This window comes from Conger conger, chromosome 6 (assembly GCF_963514075.1).
Source record: "Conger conger chromosome 6, fConCon1.1, whole genome shotgun sequence".
Taxonomy (NCBI): Eukaryota; Metazoa; Chordata; class Actinopteri; order Anguilliformes; family Congridae; genus Conger; species Conger conger.
Genome location: NC_083765.1, coordinates 15,904,305 through 15,917,873, shown reverse-complemented (window position 1 = coordinate 15,917,873; position 13,569 = coordinate 15,904,305). Strand labels below are relative to the sequence as shown.

The 13,569-nt window shown below is 42.3% G+C and overlaps 1 protein-coding gene across 2 annotated transcripts in view; it reads left to right on the top strand.

Annotated features, from left to right (window-relative positions):
* vps13c (vacuolar protein sorting 13 homolog C) overlaps positions 1-13,569 on the top strand; it is a 78,858-nt gene that overhangs the window by 34,608 nt on the left and 30,681 nt on the right. The window contains exons 24-42 of one of the 2 annotated variants that reach the window (XM_061247097.1): positions 207-339; positions 1,408-1,489; positions 2,476-2,576; positions 3,015-3,168; positions 3,579-3,658; positions 3,858-3,917; positions 4,656-4,806; positions 5,058-5,174; positions 5,361-5,464; positions 6,344-6,511; positions 7,834-7,869; positions 9,308-9,612; positions 9,848-9,995; positions 10,103-10,235; positions 10,346-10,464; positions 10,689-10,845; positions 11,493-11,572; positions 13,086-13,145; positions 13,329-13,485. In XM_061247097.1, the coding sequence (XP_061103081.1) occupies positions 207-339; positions 1,408-1,489; positions 2,476-2,576; positions 3,015-3,168; positions 3,579-3,658; positions 3,858-3,917; positions 4,656-4,806; positions 5,058-5,174; positions 5,361-5,464; positions 6,344-6,511; positions 7,834-7,869; positions 9,308-9,612; positions 9,848-9,995; positions 10,103-10,235; positions 10,346-10,464; positions 10,689-10,845; positions 11,493-11,572; positions 13,086-13,145; positions 13,329-13,485 (2,345 nt within the window). The remainder of the gene's footprint in view (positions 1-206; positions 340-1,407; positions 1,490-2,475; positions 2,577-3,014; positions 3,169-3,578; positions 3,659-3,857; positions 3,918-4,655; positions 4,807-5,057; positions 5,175-5,360; positions 5,465-6,343; positions 6,512-7,833; positions 7,870-9,307; positions 9,613-9,847; positions 9,996-10,102; positions 10,236-10,345; positions 10,465-10,688; positions 10,846-11,492; positions 11,573-13,085; positions 13,146-13,328; positions 13,486-13,569) is intronic. The other variant, XM_061247098.1, reaches the window with a different exon arrangement.

The following is a 13,569-nucleotide window of genomic DNA, read 5'->3' as shown; positions in this document are numbered from 1 at the left end:
CTACAGCATTAAGTAATGCCTCAGTTACATTCGAACAATGGTCAAATCCTGATGTTGAGGGAGCTGCTTTCAAATGGCTGACCTGGGTAATTCAGACCACTGTCTACAGCATGTGAATGTAGCTATTGTCTAGCTTCAGGCATACTGAACTGATCTGTACACACTTGAAGGAGCTTCTTTCAAACGGCTAGCTGATTGTCGCACAGGTTCAAAGTGTCCGGAGAGCTGCCGTTGATGCATGTGAAGATATCGGACCAGAAGATCCAAGGGGTTTTTGACCTGGTCAACAGTATCCCACTTCCTCAGACATCCTCACCCCCCAGTACCCCCACTGCAAAGGTCAGCTCACTGCATATACTTTCTATGGCACATAGAGCTGTTCTCTAAAAACACAAATGTACCTTTCAATGACCATTTAATACAAGAATGAGTTAATACAGTAAAACCCTGTAATAATGTGCCCCGCGCAAATAATGGATAATGTGGATATAACTTGATCATCGCTGGGCTCTCGATTCTGCGCCGTTTTTGTAATAATCACATTTCCTGCACATTCAACTTCTGTTTATACTATGTGAGTGTGTGTATAAAGTTAAACATCAGTGATATGCTTCATTTGCTTCTTAATGAAATTGGAATGAAGAAAGTAAGCTCAATTCATCTAGCCTATGTGTATTTTCAGTTAGGCCTTACAACGTGGGTGATAAAGAGAGAAAACTTCACTTTTGTTTCAGACTGTTACTGGAAAACCAACTAATTATATATATATTATTTAATACATTTTACGCAGTTTTATTTTTTGGACCCCATTTCTGGCATCATCGTGTGGTTTTACTGTACTCGCATTAATATTGCTTGCATTAGCACTGTCATGGCTTGATGAATATGCATGGTGAATGTTAAATTGATTAGAGCAGCGAAGGCTGTGACTAAACGGATGCGAGTGTGGATTGGTGGGAACATCCTGAAAGCGTAATATGGGGACATGCTGTACTTAATATCCGGCGATGCTTCATTTTACGGGTCTCTGTGTTGTGCCGCTGCTTCTGAAAGACTCTTTCATCTCTGCTGAATTTTGCACACTTTTGCACTCGGAAGTGGCTGATTAATTCAATACATGCATAAAGAAATCCCTTGGAATAAAACTTTGTGAGATGTGTTTTGAAAGGTGATGAACAGGTTGTCCACAGAATGTATCATGAATGACAGTGTGGGATTGTGAAGCTGCCAGCTCTGGACAGCGCTGCTGTTCTTCCCTGGAGTTTTTGCATTAGCATTACATTTCATATATTTCACCATTCTGGGGAACTCTATACTATAAGTTCTCTGCAGTTCAGGCACTTTGATGGATTGGATTGATGGCATTGGATTCTGCTAAATGACGACTGCTAACCCCTTCCTTTTCAGGTGCGTGCTGTGCCTTTAACTCAAGCCAGACCTCGAGTGCTTAGCTTAGGGCCTTCAGCACTCCTAGACATCATAGAAACAGGTTTGTGATTTCATTTTTCACATGAATTAACTTTAAGATGATATATATACAATGGATATGGATATTTAATAATAATATATGAACATTGTACATCATTTCTGTACTTATGTACATATAATGTAGTTGTGTTCCGTGCCAATGTGCATGTGTGTGTTATATTAGGAGCACAGAGGCCTGTAATTCTGCCTTAATGGTGCAACAGCTACCCCTGTTGGATATAGTTACATATTGTCTTGGTAGGAGAAGACACTGTAACAGTGATGTCTTTCAAAAGAAAGGAACAGGAAACGTATTGATGTTCTTGATTATTCACTGTTCAAAAATAAGTGTAAAAAGAAGATGGAGGAAAAAACAGAGATTGCAAAATTGAGAAACTCTGAGTTAATACAGTATGCCTTGGGGTATATATATACAGCAACGCTATTGACCTCCTTATGTGCCGGTGCATGTAAAAGGCTTATATGAGCAACCAAAATTGGGATCATTATCCAGAATACTTGATAGGATGTAATTGCATAGGTGTTACTATGTCTCAAGCACTGTGTGATTATTCTTCATTCAAGCAGAGTGAATAAAAAGGGCACCCATGGTATCATTAAACAGTGCGGGGCCTGGTGACTTGACTGACATAACAATGAAATTGCTGGGGAAAAAAGGCTACTAACTGAAGAAAATGAGAACATTGATATGCCTCATGGCTGTTCAGGATGTGGTGCAGCTGTGTGTGCACTCCCTTCCCCGTTTCCCTGTTTTGCATAAAATATTACATTGTGCTGTACAGTATGTGAAGCAGAAATATCCTGCATGACGGCAGCAGCTGAACAGGGTTGGACCTGGTTCAAATTTGGATAGGAGGCTTAGGCCAAACCGGTTTGTGCTGGAAGTCACATTGTTGGGGAAAGTCCTGTAGCTGTTTGCAGCTGTGGTTAAATGAGAGTAATTGTTACCTGATACTTGGTAATAGTCACCTTTGGGCCCTCTTGCAGATTCGGATGAAGATGTGAGCGAGAGGTCTCAGGGAGAAGATGTACTGAAGACCCCGATGGAGGAACTGACCGAAGTCCAGTTTAAGTTTGAAGTCAAAGAGGCATGTTGGTTTCAGATTTCACTGACAAAAGCATTGTTATGTCCCCATAAGATGAACGTAAGATGTTAGTATAACATGGATGTTGAAAGAGGTCCAAATATAACCTTGTACCCATATGCCAGCTTTCTTATCTGAGATACTTTGCTTTAACCTAGACGTCAGAGCCCAAATAGGTAAACGTTGATATCCTGGAAGTGGTAAACATTTAGGTTTGGATTCTCTGAACTCTCCTGCGGTAAATCTTTTTTTTTTTTCCTGTTAGCTAGTCTCTGTCTGTGCTTTGGTACGTATAGAAATGCTGAAGAATATTGGAATAGTCAGAAAGTTGTTTCAGTTCTCTATCTGTTCAGAAGCATCTATTGATGATTAGACTTGAAGTATTACTTGACTGGAAGGCGTAAGACTCTGAGGTGTCCAGCTGAACTGCTGCTCCTCCAGGTTCTGATGGAGCTGACGAGGCAGGCAAACCAGGAGAACACTTTCCTGGCGCTGGCCGTGTCCCAGCTGGGGGCCGAGGGCAAGATGAGGACCTTCGACCTTGCCATCACCGCCTACCTGAGGAAAGTCAGCTTGGACTACTGCGAGATCAGAGGTAGGCCCGTCCTGTGGTCTGAGGTGTTACGCTGCATTGGCATTGAAGTTTGAGGTCTTGTCCATACTCGGACCTGTCTAGATTCTTATGGATTTAAGGTGCACCAGTCTTTACATTGTACGCCAGAGTAATTAATTCACCAGCCCACATCTCTGAATGGCTTTCTTTGTAATGCTGCAATCCTTCATTGTAGAATGCTCATCACAAGGAAAGCAGATTTGGTGGTTATTAATGGAAAGGGTGGTTATTAGTGAAAAGAGTGGTTATTCTTGGAAGGGGTTGTTATTAATTCAATTAGTGGTTATTATTGGAAAGGGTGATTATTACTGGAAAAGGTGATTTACTAATGGAAAGTGTGGTTATAAATATAATCCTTAAAAAGATCTCTGACATCTTGCTTCTTGTTTCAGATGTTCAGAACCAGCCACTTCATTTAATCAGCTCCTCTGACAAACATGGATCAGATCTATTAAAAGTGGAGTACATCAAAGTGAGTATTTCTCTCTACTACCACCATTCTCTCAATCTCACTTCTCATGAATCTTGTTTCATGTGTAAATTGTCTGCTATATATTACCCAAGGTTCTCACATGCACATGTTGCTGATTTTTTTTATTGAAATGTGAAGTGAAACAGACTTTTGATTTTAACAGAATTTTTTGCCTCAGTAATGTACTGTTGTCTTGCAGGCGGATGTGAATGGGCCTAAGTTTCAGACTCTGTTTGATAACACTGAGCAAACGTTAAAGGTGAGTGATGGAGTACTGTATATTATGGTTTCCGGGGGGTGGGGGGCGACTGATGCAGTGTTTCTGTTTGCCCAGTTGGCAGGAGCTGTGCTATATAGCCCCTTTTAACTGTAATTACTTCCCCCTTGTAGCCCGGGATTAAATACTCTCCATTAGCAGAAGCAAGTCTCTGGTCCCAATGCTGCTTTGAATTGGCTATTAATATGTTCAGAAATAGCTGACTCTTTGGCAACGCTAACAGCTAAGCATTAGCGGGTTATTGTGCCATTTCCTATCAAGGAAAAAAACCCAAACAAACAGGACATGTTTCAGGACAGATAATGCTATGCTACTAAAGCCATCAGACATGCCAAAAGGAATGAATGTTTGTCTAGGAACAGCACATGTTCTCCAAGCTGTAACCTGTAATCTGTGATGGATGTTACAGTATTGCATTTTTTTCTGAATTTCTTTTGTACATAGAGTTTGTTTGACCTTGCTCAGGTTTATACCGATTTATTCAAATTTTTCACTGTCATGGGGTAGCTTTCTCACAACCCTTTTCATGAAGAGAGCTGAACTGTGTTATTTATCTGAAACAAGCTGCATAATTTGGTGGAATTCAGTCATGCTTAGAAAGGCAAGCATCCCTCTTGCTATTGATGAGCCCCATCCCTCACAGCTTTGAGGAATTGCTGCGATACAATGCATCAGATAAGCGCTTTCTTTAATGACACTGTCCCTCGTGTTTAATCCCAGGTGGAGTTCTCCTCTTTGGACTTTCTCTTGCACACCAAAGCACTGCTCTCCACCATCAACTATCTGAACACTGCTCTGCCCAAAGAGCTGACCGCCTCCAGGGAGAAGGAGTCCAAGAAGCAGGTGGACAAAGGAGGCAGCGGAAGTACTGGTACAAATGACCAACAACAATGGTCACTTCAATACTTACTGTATACTGACATAGTTTCAGTGCCTGCTTCCTGTTTGGACAGCAACTGACACCGCTCTAAAGGCTTTAAGATAAGCACACATTAAAGCTCTGACTTTCAGCCTTTACCTGTATCCAATCATTTGGAATGACTGCAGCCCATCAGGTAGTAACAAGCTGTTGCTTTCAGTAGACCTTATAATTCTGTTGCACTCTGCCTCTCTCCGTTGCAGTTTCCAAGAGCCATAAAGACAAAAATGTCTTTAACTTCAAACTTTTTGCCAATCTGGGGTCATTCCGGGTGGAGGTCTGTGATGACCAGCGCAGCATTGCCGACATCAGAATCCAGGGTAAGAGAAGGGCTGGTGAACAAACCTTTGAATCGATGAGAAACATGATTTCAGTTTTTATTAATAAACAGTTTTGCATGTTCATTTGGGTGGGTTATTTATGAACCTTAGAATTCAGACCACAGGGCAATTTGAATTTGAACACAGTAGACTACACAGTAAAGACTGTTTTTTTTTTTCTTTCAGGGATCTATAGTTCTGTTTCCGTCCAGGCTAAAGAGACAGAGGTTTTTGCAAGGTTGCGGGACATTGTTGTGATAGATGTTGACCCAAAGACCATCCACAAAAAGGTACGTTTCAACAAACTTAAAGGTACACTTGATAATTTCTGAGGAATTTCAGCAACAAACACCCTCAAACCACAACACTGTTTATCCCCCCCTCATGGCTGTGGCAAATAGAACCAATTTTCAACCAATGAGCTTGAATTACTGTACAGCTATACAATGTTTTGGTGTCAGTCCGTTAACTGTATATTTTGAAACCAGAATTTAAGGACTATAAGCACAGGCAGAGGGTGAGTCAGCATGTCAGTGAGCCTTTTTCAATGATGGGAAGGGATTTACAATGGTCTTGTAACAACACAAAAATCTTACCTATTGTACCTTACCACCCTTAAATCTTTTATTGTGTGTTCCAGTTTTGAATGTCATTTCAACCAGTTTTCTTTTTTCATGTTTGTTTTTTTAATTTCACCTCATGAAAGAATGCATGGGAAGGGATGTAACATTTAAAGTAAATGTACCATTTAATGTGTTTGTTTTCCTTGGCCTGCAGCAGCCCATATTGTCATATATTTAAAGCCTTGGCATGGTCATGACGCCATATTCTGAGTTACTTTAAAGACATTGAACTTTCCACAGAAGATCAGAAATGAAAATAGAAGCCAGAGAACAGCTTAGTGCCAGGCTTTCAACTGGGTGTTGACACAGTGTGTCCAAAAAAATATGGCGTCACATTTACACAAATGCGTTTAATGGTGGTCATAAATGAAGCAGCTGATGTGAGAATACTACTGAGTGCAAACCTTGAGGCAATTTCTAGGAATGCAAGCACTAGTTTAATTCATTGCTTCCCCATGATTCATTGTGGGAGTTGTGTCTCTGGGTGCTGTGGTGTTATTTATTTATTGAAACAGGCTCTTGATTCTGGCGGATTGTTTCCCTCAGGCTGTGTCCATCGTAGGAGAGGAGGTGTTCAGCTTTAGGATGACCCTGTACCCCAACGCCACTGAGGGCGAAGGCTACAGCGACACCTCCAAGGTGGATGGGAAGGTGACGCTTAAGCTGGGCTGCATCCAGATCGTGTACTTACACAAGTTCCTCATGTCCCTCCTGGTGAGCGCCCCCACCTCTCTATTATTACTATTATTATTATTATTATTATTATTATTATTATTATTATTATTATTATTATGTGCTTCCTTTTGTCGGGTACTTTGGCATATTAGCTAGTGCCGTGTATACACCACTTGTTCTAATTACATTGCAATTTGCACCTCCCACGTTTGAAATTTGCAGGTGGGAATTCAGTGGCAGAGTGGGATTTGCCGTTATTCAGTGCAAGGTCTGTGGTGTGTAGAGGAGCGTGTAGTTCTTCTGAGACAGGCGTCCGCTACTGCTTTGCAGCAGGATGATGTGGACACAGCGTCACATGATGAATCTCAATTTATTTTGCTTTTTCCCCAGACATGTGGTGACAAAGAAATAAGTAGGTGCTTTCTCTGTAACCCCCTATAAAAAGCATTTCTTTGGAGCATTGAAATGGAAATCAATACTCAGATACTGTTTTAAAAATAGACTGTTGTGGTCATATAAATAGCCAGTGGACAATGTACTGCATGTTATTCATTAATATCTGCAGAAATAGATTGTAGAATATGCTGTACTGCCTGGATGGTCACTCCATTTTGATGTTTCAAAGCATTTCAACAAAGAACTCAAACACAAACTTCATAAAACATTATTAATCCTGACCTCCATAATATCTGAATTTTTAAAGTTAGTCTGTCTTTATTGAGTAGCTCCCTGACTGATGAAGTGGACACCACAGCACAACATGGAACATATGATTACATATAATTTTGAATTGCTTTATAATTCTCTTATCTTCTGTCTGTCAGTGTCATACTATAATACCAAATACTGATTTGTAAATGTTCAGCGCTGGGAAAGGGAGTGAAACAAAGCCACAGAAGGTATACATGTAGTCTCTTTGTCTTGTGGGAAATTTAGAGAAGAAATGTATTTATTACAACCAGGCAAACAAAATGACTGTGTGATAAATGAATTTGATCAGACTGTGTCCCATTCTATTTTTCACATGTAACTTAATGTACTGTTGCGTTGTCTGTTCAAAATGCATAAATGATGAATGGAGTGTACAGGTTTTGTACAGGCTCTATCTGCCTTCACAGAAGCATTGCCGGTTTGTGCACAGGGATCTATGGGAAGACACCCTGGCATTTTTCATGAGGGCGGAGATGCGAAAAATGAAATATCTTACACAGTTTATCTCTCCCTAAAAGGAAAGGAAAGGGCCTATGGCTCTGAGCAGTATTCAAACTTTTTTTTTTACAATCTGTTTCTATTGTATTCTTTTCCAAATGCTTTCACTTTCAATTGCATTTTCTCTCCTTAAATCTCTCTCTTCTTTTCAGGACTCTCTTAGCTATCAGTACACATCGACCGATGAGGTACAGGCTAATGGCATGCGAACCCACACTTAGCACTGGCCTTGCAACTTCACTCCTGTTCCATTAACCAGTGCCATACAGTCGGAACAGGATAATAACAGCCATTTGCTTTGTGTTTCTGGTGCTCATTAATGACATCATTAACAATAATGCCTTCGTAATAACTTTTTTTTGCTTAGATCCTAAACATATTGAGTTCTGGTCACAGATGGAAAATTCCTTCTTATTTTCGGTCGGTTCAGTGGCTGTTGATGTGTTGCGCCTACACAGTTCTGCCTATTAAAGGCCGGCTCCGCACGGGTAAACAGCACTAATGAGAAGCAATGTTGGTCACAACAGTGGAGGAATATTAATGCTCTCCCATGGTGACTGGGTCAATACAGGGAAAGAAAGGGTTTTCCATCCCTTGTGCTAAATCTGAATTAAAGATCTCTGTTGTAGGCTAATAAATGCTTGAGTGAAACCAGTGTGAGCATTGGCCAGGAGCCAGCCAATGCGTTTAAATAAACAATGGCTTGCATACTGTTGGCATCTGGTTTTAACTTTCACTCACAATCAAATACAATTGTTATTTTTTTCCTTTAGAAACAATTTGGCAAGTTCGTTTTACAGTTGCTAAACTCACTAAACTGTGCTTGTGAAGAAAACACTTTGTAAATTTGTAAATTAAAGTGAAAGTGTTGATTGGATCCCAGCTAATGACTAACAATTTGAAGTGTTCTAATCTGTAATTAATTATATTTTCACTACAGATGTTATTTTTAAACTCTTGCAATGCTGCTTGTATTTTGCAACAAATTGTTCCTTGTCTATTTGTATACTTGTATCTTGTGCATTTAAAAGCTCTTTAATTACTGAGTCTGGGCAATCACCTCAATTTGATACCTATTATCCATGGTAATGTAGTTGGGGTTATATGTTGATTAGTGACATGATTATCCCAAAGCCCTCTTGAATGTAGCTCATGAGGAAAGGGAGATGTATTGCATGCCAGTTTCTCTTGTCCCTTGTGATGCGGATGAACCCTGGGACATCAGTCCCGTTCCGGAATGTTCCATTCGAGCACGAAAGGGAATGCTCTCCACTAACCATTCGCAAAGTGAAAAGTAAAAAGTCACGTCACTTACGGCTCGTGTGCATCCCCCATTTTACACACTCCTGTGAATCCACCATATGTCAGTGCACCAACGCACAGCTGCCCTGTCTCAAACTTGCATTTCCTTTTTTTATTTTGCAAATTTGATGGGAGAGAAGTGAGTGGTGGGCTGCTCTGACTCTTCTCTGAATCTTGCATGGCTTTCTAACACTAATGTACAGAAGGGAAGGAAAAGGACATCACTCAGGAGTCTCCATTTTGTAGCCGCATTTCTCCCTCTAGGAGGGACTCGGCTGGTACACAGATCATCGGTATACTGATCAGGCGGTGTTCCCCTTCTAGAAATTCGTTGACAACTTCCAGACGGCGAAGGAGGCTCTGACTGCCGCCACCGCACAGGCCGCGGAGAAGGCGGCGTCCAGCGTGCGCGACTTCGCCCGAAAGAGCTTCCGCCTCTCCATGGACGTGCGGCTGAAGGCTCCCGTCATCATCATCCCGCAGTCCTCCACATCCCACAATGCCTTTGTGGTGGACCTGGGTCTGATCACCGTGAAGAATAGCTTCCGTCTCGTGTCCGCTGAGGGATTCCCGCTCCCCGCCGTCGTGGAGAAAATGGACGTGAATCTCACCCAGCTGAAGCTGTCCAGGTGAGACGGGATTAATTACCCTTCTGAAAAACTCCTTGTCTGAGTGCCAGTAACTTCATATGGCACCAACATATGTTCCTGCATGTATAGTCCCTGTGACTATGGATATGGGTTTGTGTGCAAATGTGGATCCTTGTGTGTTTCTGTGTATCTTTGTGTAGTTTCCTTCACTGTGTCTGAAATGATGGTGGTTTGCTGAAATGATCATCGCACGTTGTTGCATCCGTGTCTTTAGGACCACTCTGAAGGGAAACTCCTCCCAGCCTGACATTGAGATCCTGCAGCCCATAAACCTTGAGCTGCTTGTCTGTCGGAATCTTGCCGCAACCTGGTTCACCAAAATCCCTGGAGTGGAAGTCCGAGGAGTTCTGAAGTCCATGAACGTGAGTGTCCTTGTGCAGTGCGGAATGGCGTGCTTGGAGCGGAGGCCAGTTTCGGTTTAACCACGTAGCTGCATACTACATTGTGAATGTGTTTGTCCTTGCTGCAGATGGCTTTGGGTCAGGAGGACTTTGGTGTGCTTATGAAGATCATCGTTGAAAATATAGGAGAGGGAAGCAGGGACCAGGCGCCAGACGTGAAGAGAGGAGATGCCAAAGGGGATGCTGGGACAGACTACAAATGTACCGTAAAACTAATATCAGTGCAGTGCCCTGACCAGCTCATTCGTGTTGCACTCGCCCACATAAGGCCTGGGCTTCACCTTGGTCTTTGTCTTTGTGTCCTTCTGCAGTCAGAGACAAAGCAGGAAGCGAAGAGCAGCAGAAGACTGTCTCTCCCTCGCCAGTGACGGTCAATGGAGCAGGTGGAGAAAACATCGTCAACGTCCTGCTGAACTTCCAAATCAATGAGGTCTGCTTTTGCAACTGCTACGGTAGTCACTGGGCTGCACATTTATAAAAGGAAATAAGTTCTTAACTTGAGGGTACAGAGCACTACCCCTAGCTGTATTCTAGACTCACAAACACATAAACTGCCACCAACAATGTATTGTCCATCAGCAGTGTGTTGACGCTCTGCTGCCCCCTTCAGGTCTTGATCAGCATGCTCGTCATGTTTGCTGGTGTTGTACATAGGTGGTGCTGAAGCTGAAAAAGGCCCAGAACCAGACCGAGTGCCCCTTCCTGGTGCTGCACGCCGCCAATCTTGGCATCGACACGCGCGTGCGCAAGTACGACATGTGTGCCAGCACCTACATCAAAAAGATCACTATGAAGTGCCTGGAGTTCTCAGGTGAGTGGAGCCTGACATTTTAAGGGCGTCTGCACCGCATAGGGTATCTGGGGTGTGGCTACACTGCTGCTGACCTATATGGCACTGTGTGGTTTACTTCCTCAAAAAGTCATATTCTGATCTCTTCTGTCCAATATAACAAAAATCACATTGCCCAGCATTATTTATTATACATATGTACTTTATTAGAGATGATTCTTGTTCACGCAACTTTGAAAATTAAGTTGTTTAAGTTGGTAGTTACAGTATTCTCACAAATGTTATTGGTGCATGCACACTGGCTTTACTTTAACGCAGCTGGCTTTTTACTTTTCCTACAATGCCTGTGTGTCTGTTTGGTGTACTTAACACTTTTGTTTGTGCATAATGTGGTTCTTCAAAGTAAGTTTGCCTTTTACCAAAGACTAACATACTCAGGGGATCTACTGAGTGCAGGAGGTACAGTTCCATATCAAATACAACATGCAAGTGGCCATTTGGAACATAGATGCACTTTGCTCTTTTGGTAATATAGGAGATCTTTTCATTTTTATTAACAAAAATTCACGTCAGTTACATATTGCCTATGTAAGGTACTATAGAAAAACCAGCATGGGACTAACCAATAGGATAATGCCTTTGTATTAATGCCTTTTGTTTCTCCCAAGATTCCAGTGGTGAACCCCTGAGTCTGATCAGCTCCTCAGTGGAGACTGGAGGTGCTCTCCTTAAAGTGCAGTATTACAAGGTACATTATCTCTCACATCTTACTGTCTCACTGTTGTCTTGGCTTTATAACATTTTTCACCTCCCCATTGCTTGTGGCAAATTTTGAAATCTTTTCCTTGCTGAAGGAGAATAGTTATATGATCAGTATTGGTAAATCATTCCAAATTCAGCCATTTCCAAATGTTACCTTCTCTGTGATTCTTAGAATTTTTAAGTCCTCCGCAGGAAGTAAATAGATAGGCCAACTGTTTCCTCAGAATATCACAACCCATGAGTGGTAAAGTGTCAGACCATATGCTACCTCATTACAGGGCTATTTCCTGGTGAGGTCACAGCAACACAGGCATGTGCTCTCAAAGCTATGGGCTGATAATAGCTCAACGTTCCTGTGCCTTTTAGACCTTCTCTGCAGCCTGTATCAATGAACAGTTGACCCCTTTATTGTTCAGGGAAGGCCGTGCCAGGCACAGAAGAGTAAAACACGGTGTTAAAATAGAGGTCAGGTCAAAATGAAGAATCTTATGTAGTCACTGAGGACTTTATTAGGTAGACCTGTGCACCAGCTTGTTAATCCAAATATTTTACGAAAAACATGCAGACATGGTCAAGAGGTTTAGCTGTTTTTCAGACCAAATGTCAGAATGGGAAAGAAATGTGATCTAAGTGACTTTGACCGTGGCATGATTGTTGGTGCCAGACAGGGTGGTTTGAGTATCTCAGAAACTGCTGATCTCCTCGGATTTTCATGAACAGCAGTCTCTAGAGTTGGCAGAGAATGGTGCGAAAAGCCAAAAACATTGAGTGAGCAGAAGTTCTGCGGGCTGAAATGCATTGTTAATGAGAGAGGAAAAGGAACAGACTGGTCGAAGCTGTCAGGAAGGTGCCAGTAATGCAAATAACCATGTATTACAGAGGTGGTATGCAGAAGAGCGTCTCTGAACACACAACGTGTCAAACATATGAGTAGATAGGCTACAGCAGCAGTAGACTTAAGTCTAAAAAACAGGTCTAATAAATACCTAATAAAGTGCTCACTGAGTGTATATATGTTAATAAATAACACTGCTCTCTACTTGTATGATTATGAAGCATTGTAAGATCCTCCATCTGCTGAAAGGCCCCTGAATGGAAATACACAGCATGTTCTGTCAATAATGATAAATATATTCAGTACTTCTTTACCTGGAGCTCAGTGTGCTTACAAGCGAGGACAAGCCCACTTCAGGCTCCGCTAATTATTCAGCAGTAGCTGGGTGCTGCACAGCATCGTGGTTTGAACCCATAGCACACGTGTTAGTACTTTTTGGTGGTAGGCAAATATGACGTGGATACTGCCTTTCGGGGGGTGTTATGGAGCCAGTATTATCTGGTGCAAACGATTAATGGTTAAGGTGGTAATGTGCTATGGTTCATTTTCAGAGCAATGATGGAACAGAAGTGTCATGTGGTTAAATACGCACATATTCAAGTTGTTCACATACGCAAGGTGGTGAAGTGTGGCTCTCTTAGGCTGACTCCCTGTCTCTCCACAGGCTGACCGAAATGGACCAAACTTTGCCTCGGTTTACAAGAACACTGAACAGATGATCAATGTGAGTCACCTATGCTGTTCCTCTTTCTCTGATACATCTCTAATGCAAATCCAACTTGCTCTCATATATATTTTATGAATGAGCAACCATAAGTGTAGCAGGAGACAAGAGGCAATCTTCAAAATCTGTTCATGTTCTATTTCCACCATTACGGAGTGCACATTCCCACCTCTGCATTCCCAGGTGACGTTCTCTTCTCTCGACCTGATGCTGCACACCGAGGCTCTGCTCTCCACCATCAACTTCCTGACCGCCGCCCTGTCCTCTGGGGACACCCCCTCCCCCGAGGGCCAGCAGAGGCTGAGGGCTGATGACGGCAAGGCCCTCGCCACCAGAACAGGTGAGCCTCCCCCCTTTACTCCCGAGGGCATTCTGGGAATGGCCTGTTACCTGTTTGTGCTTCTCACTCTCATTCAACAGCGAG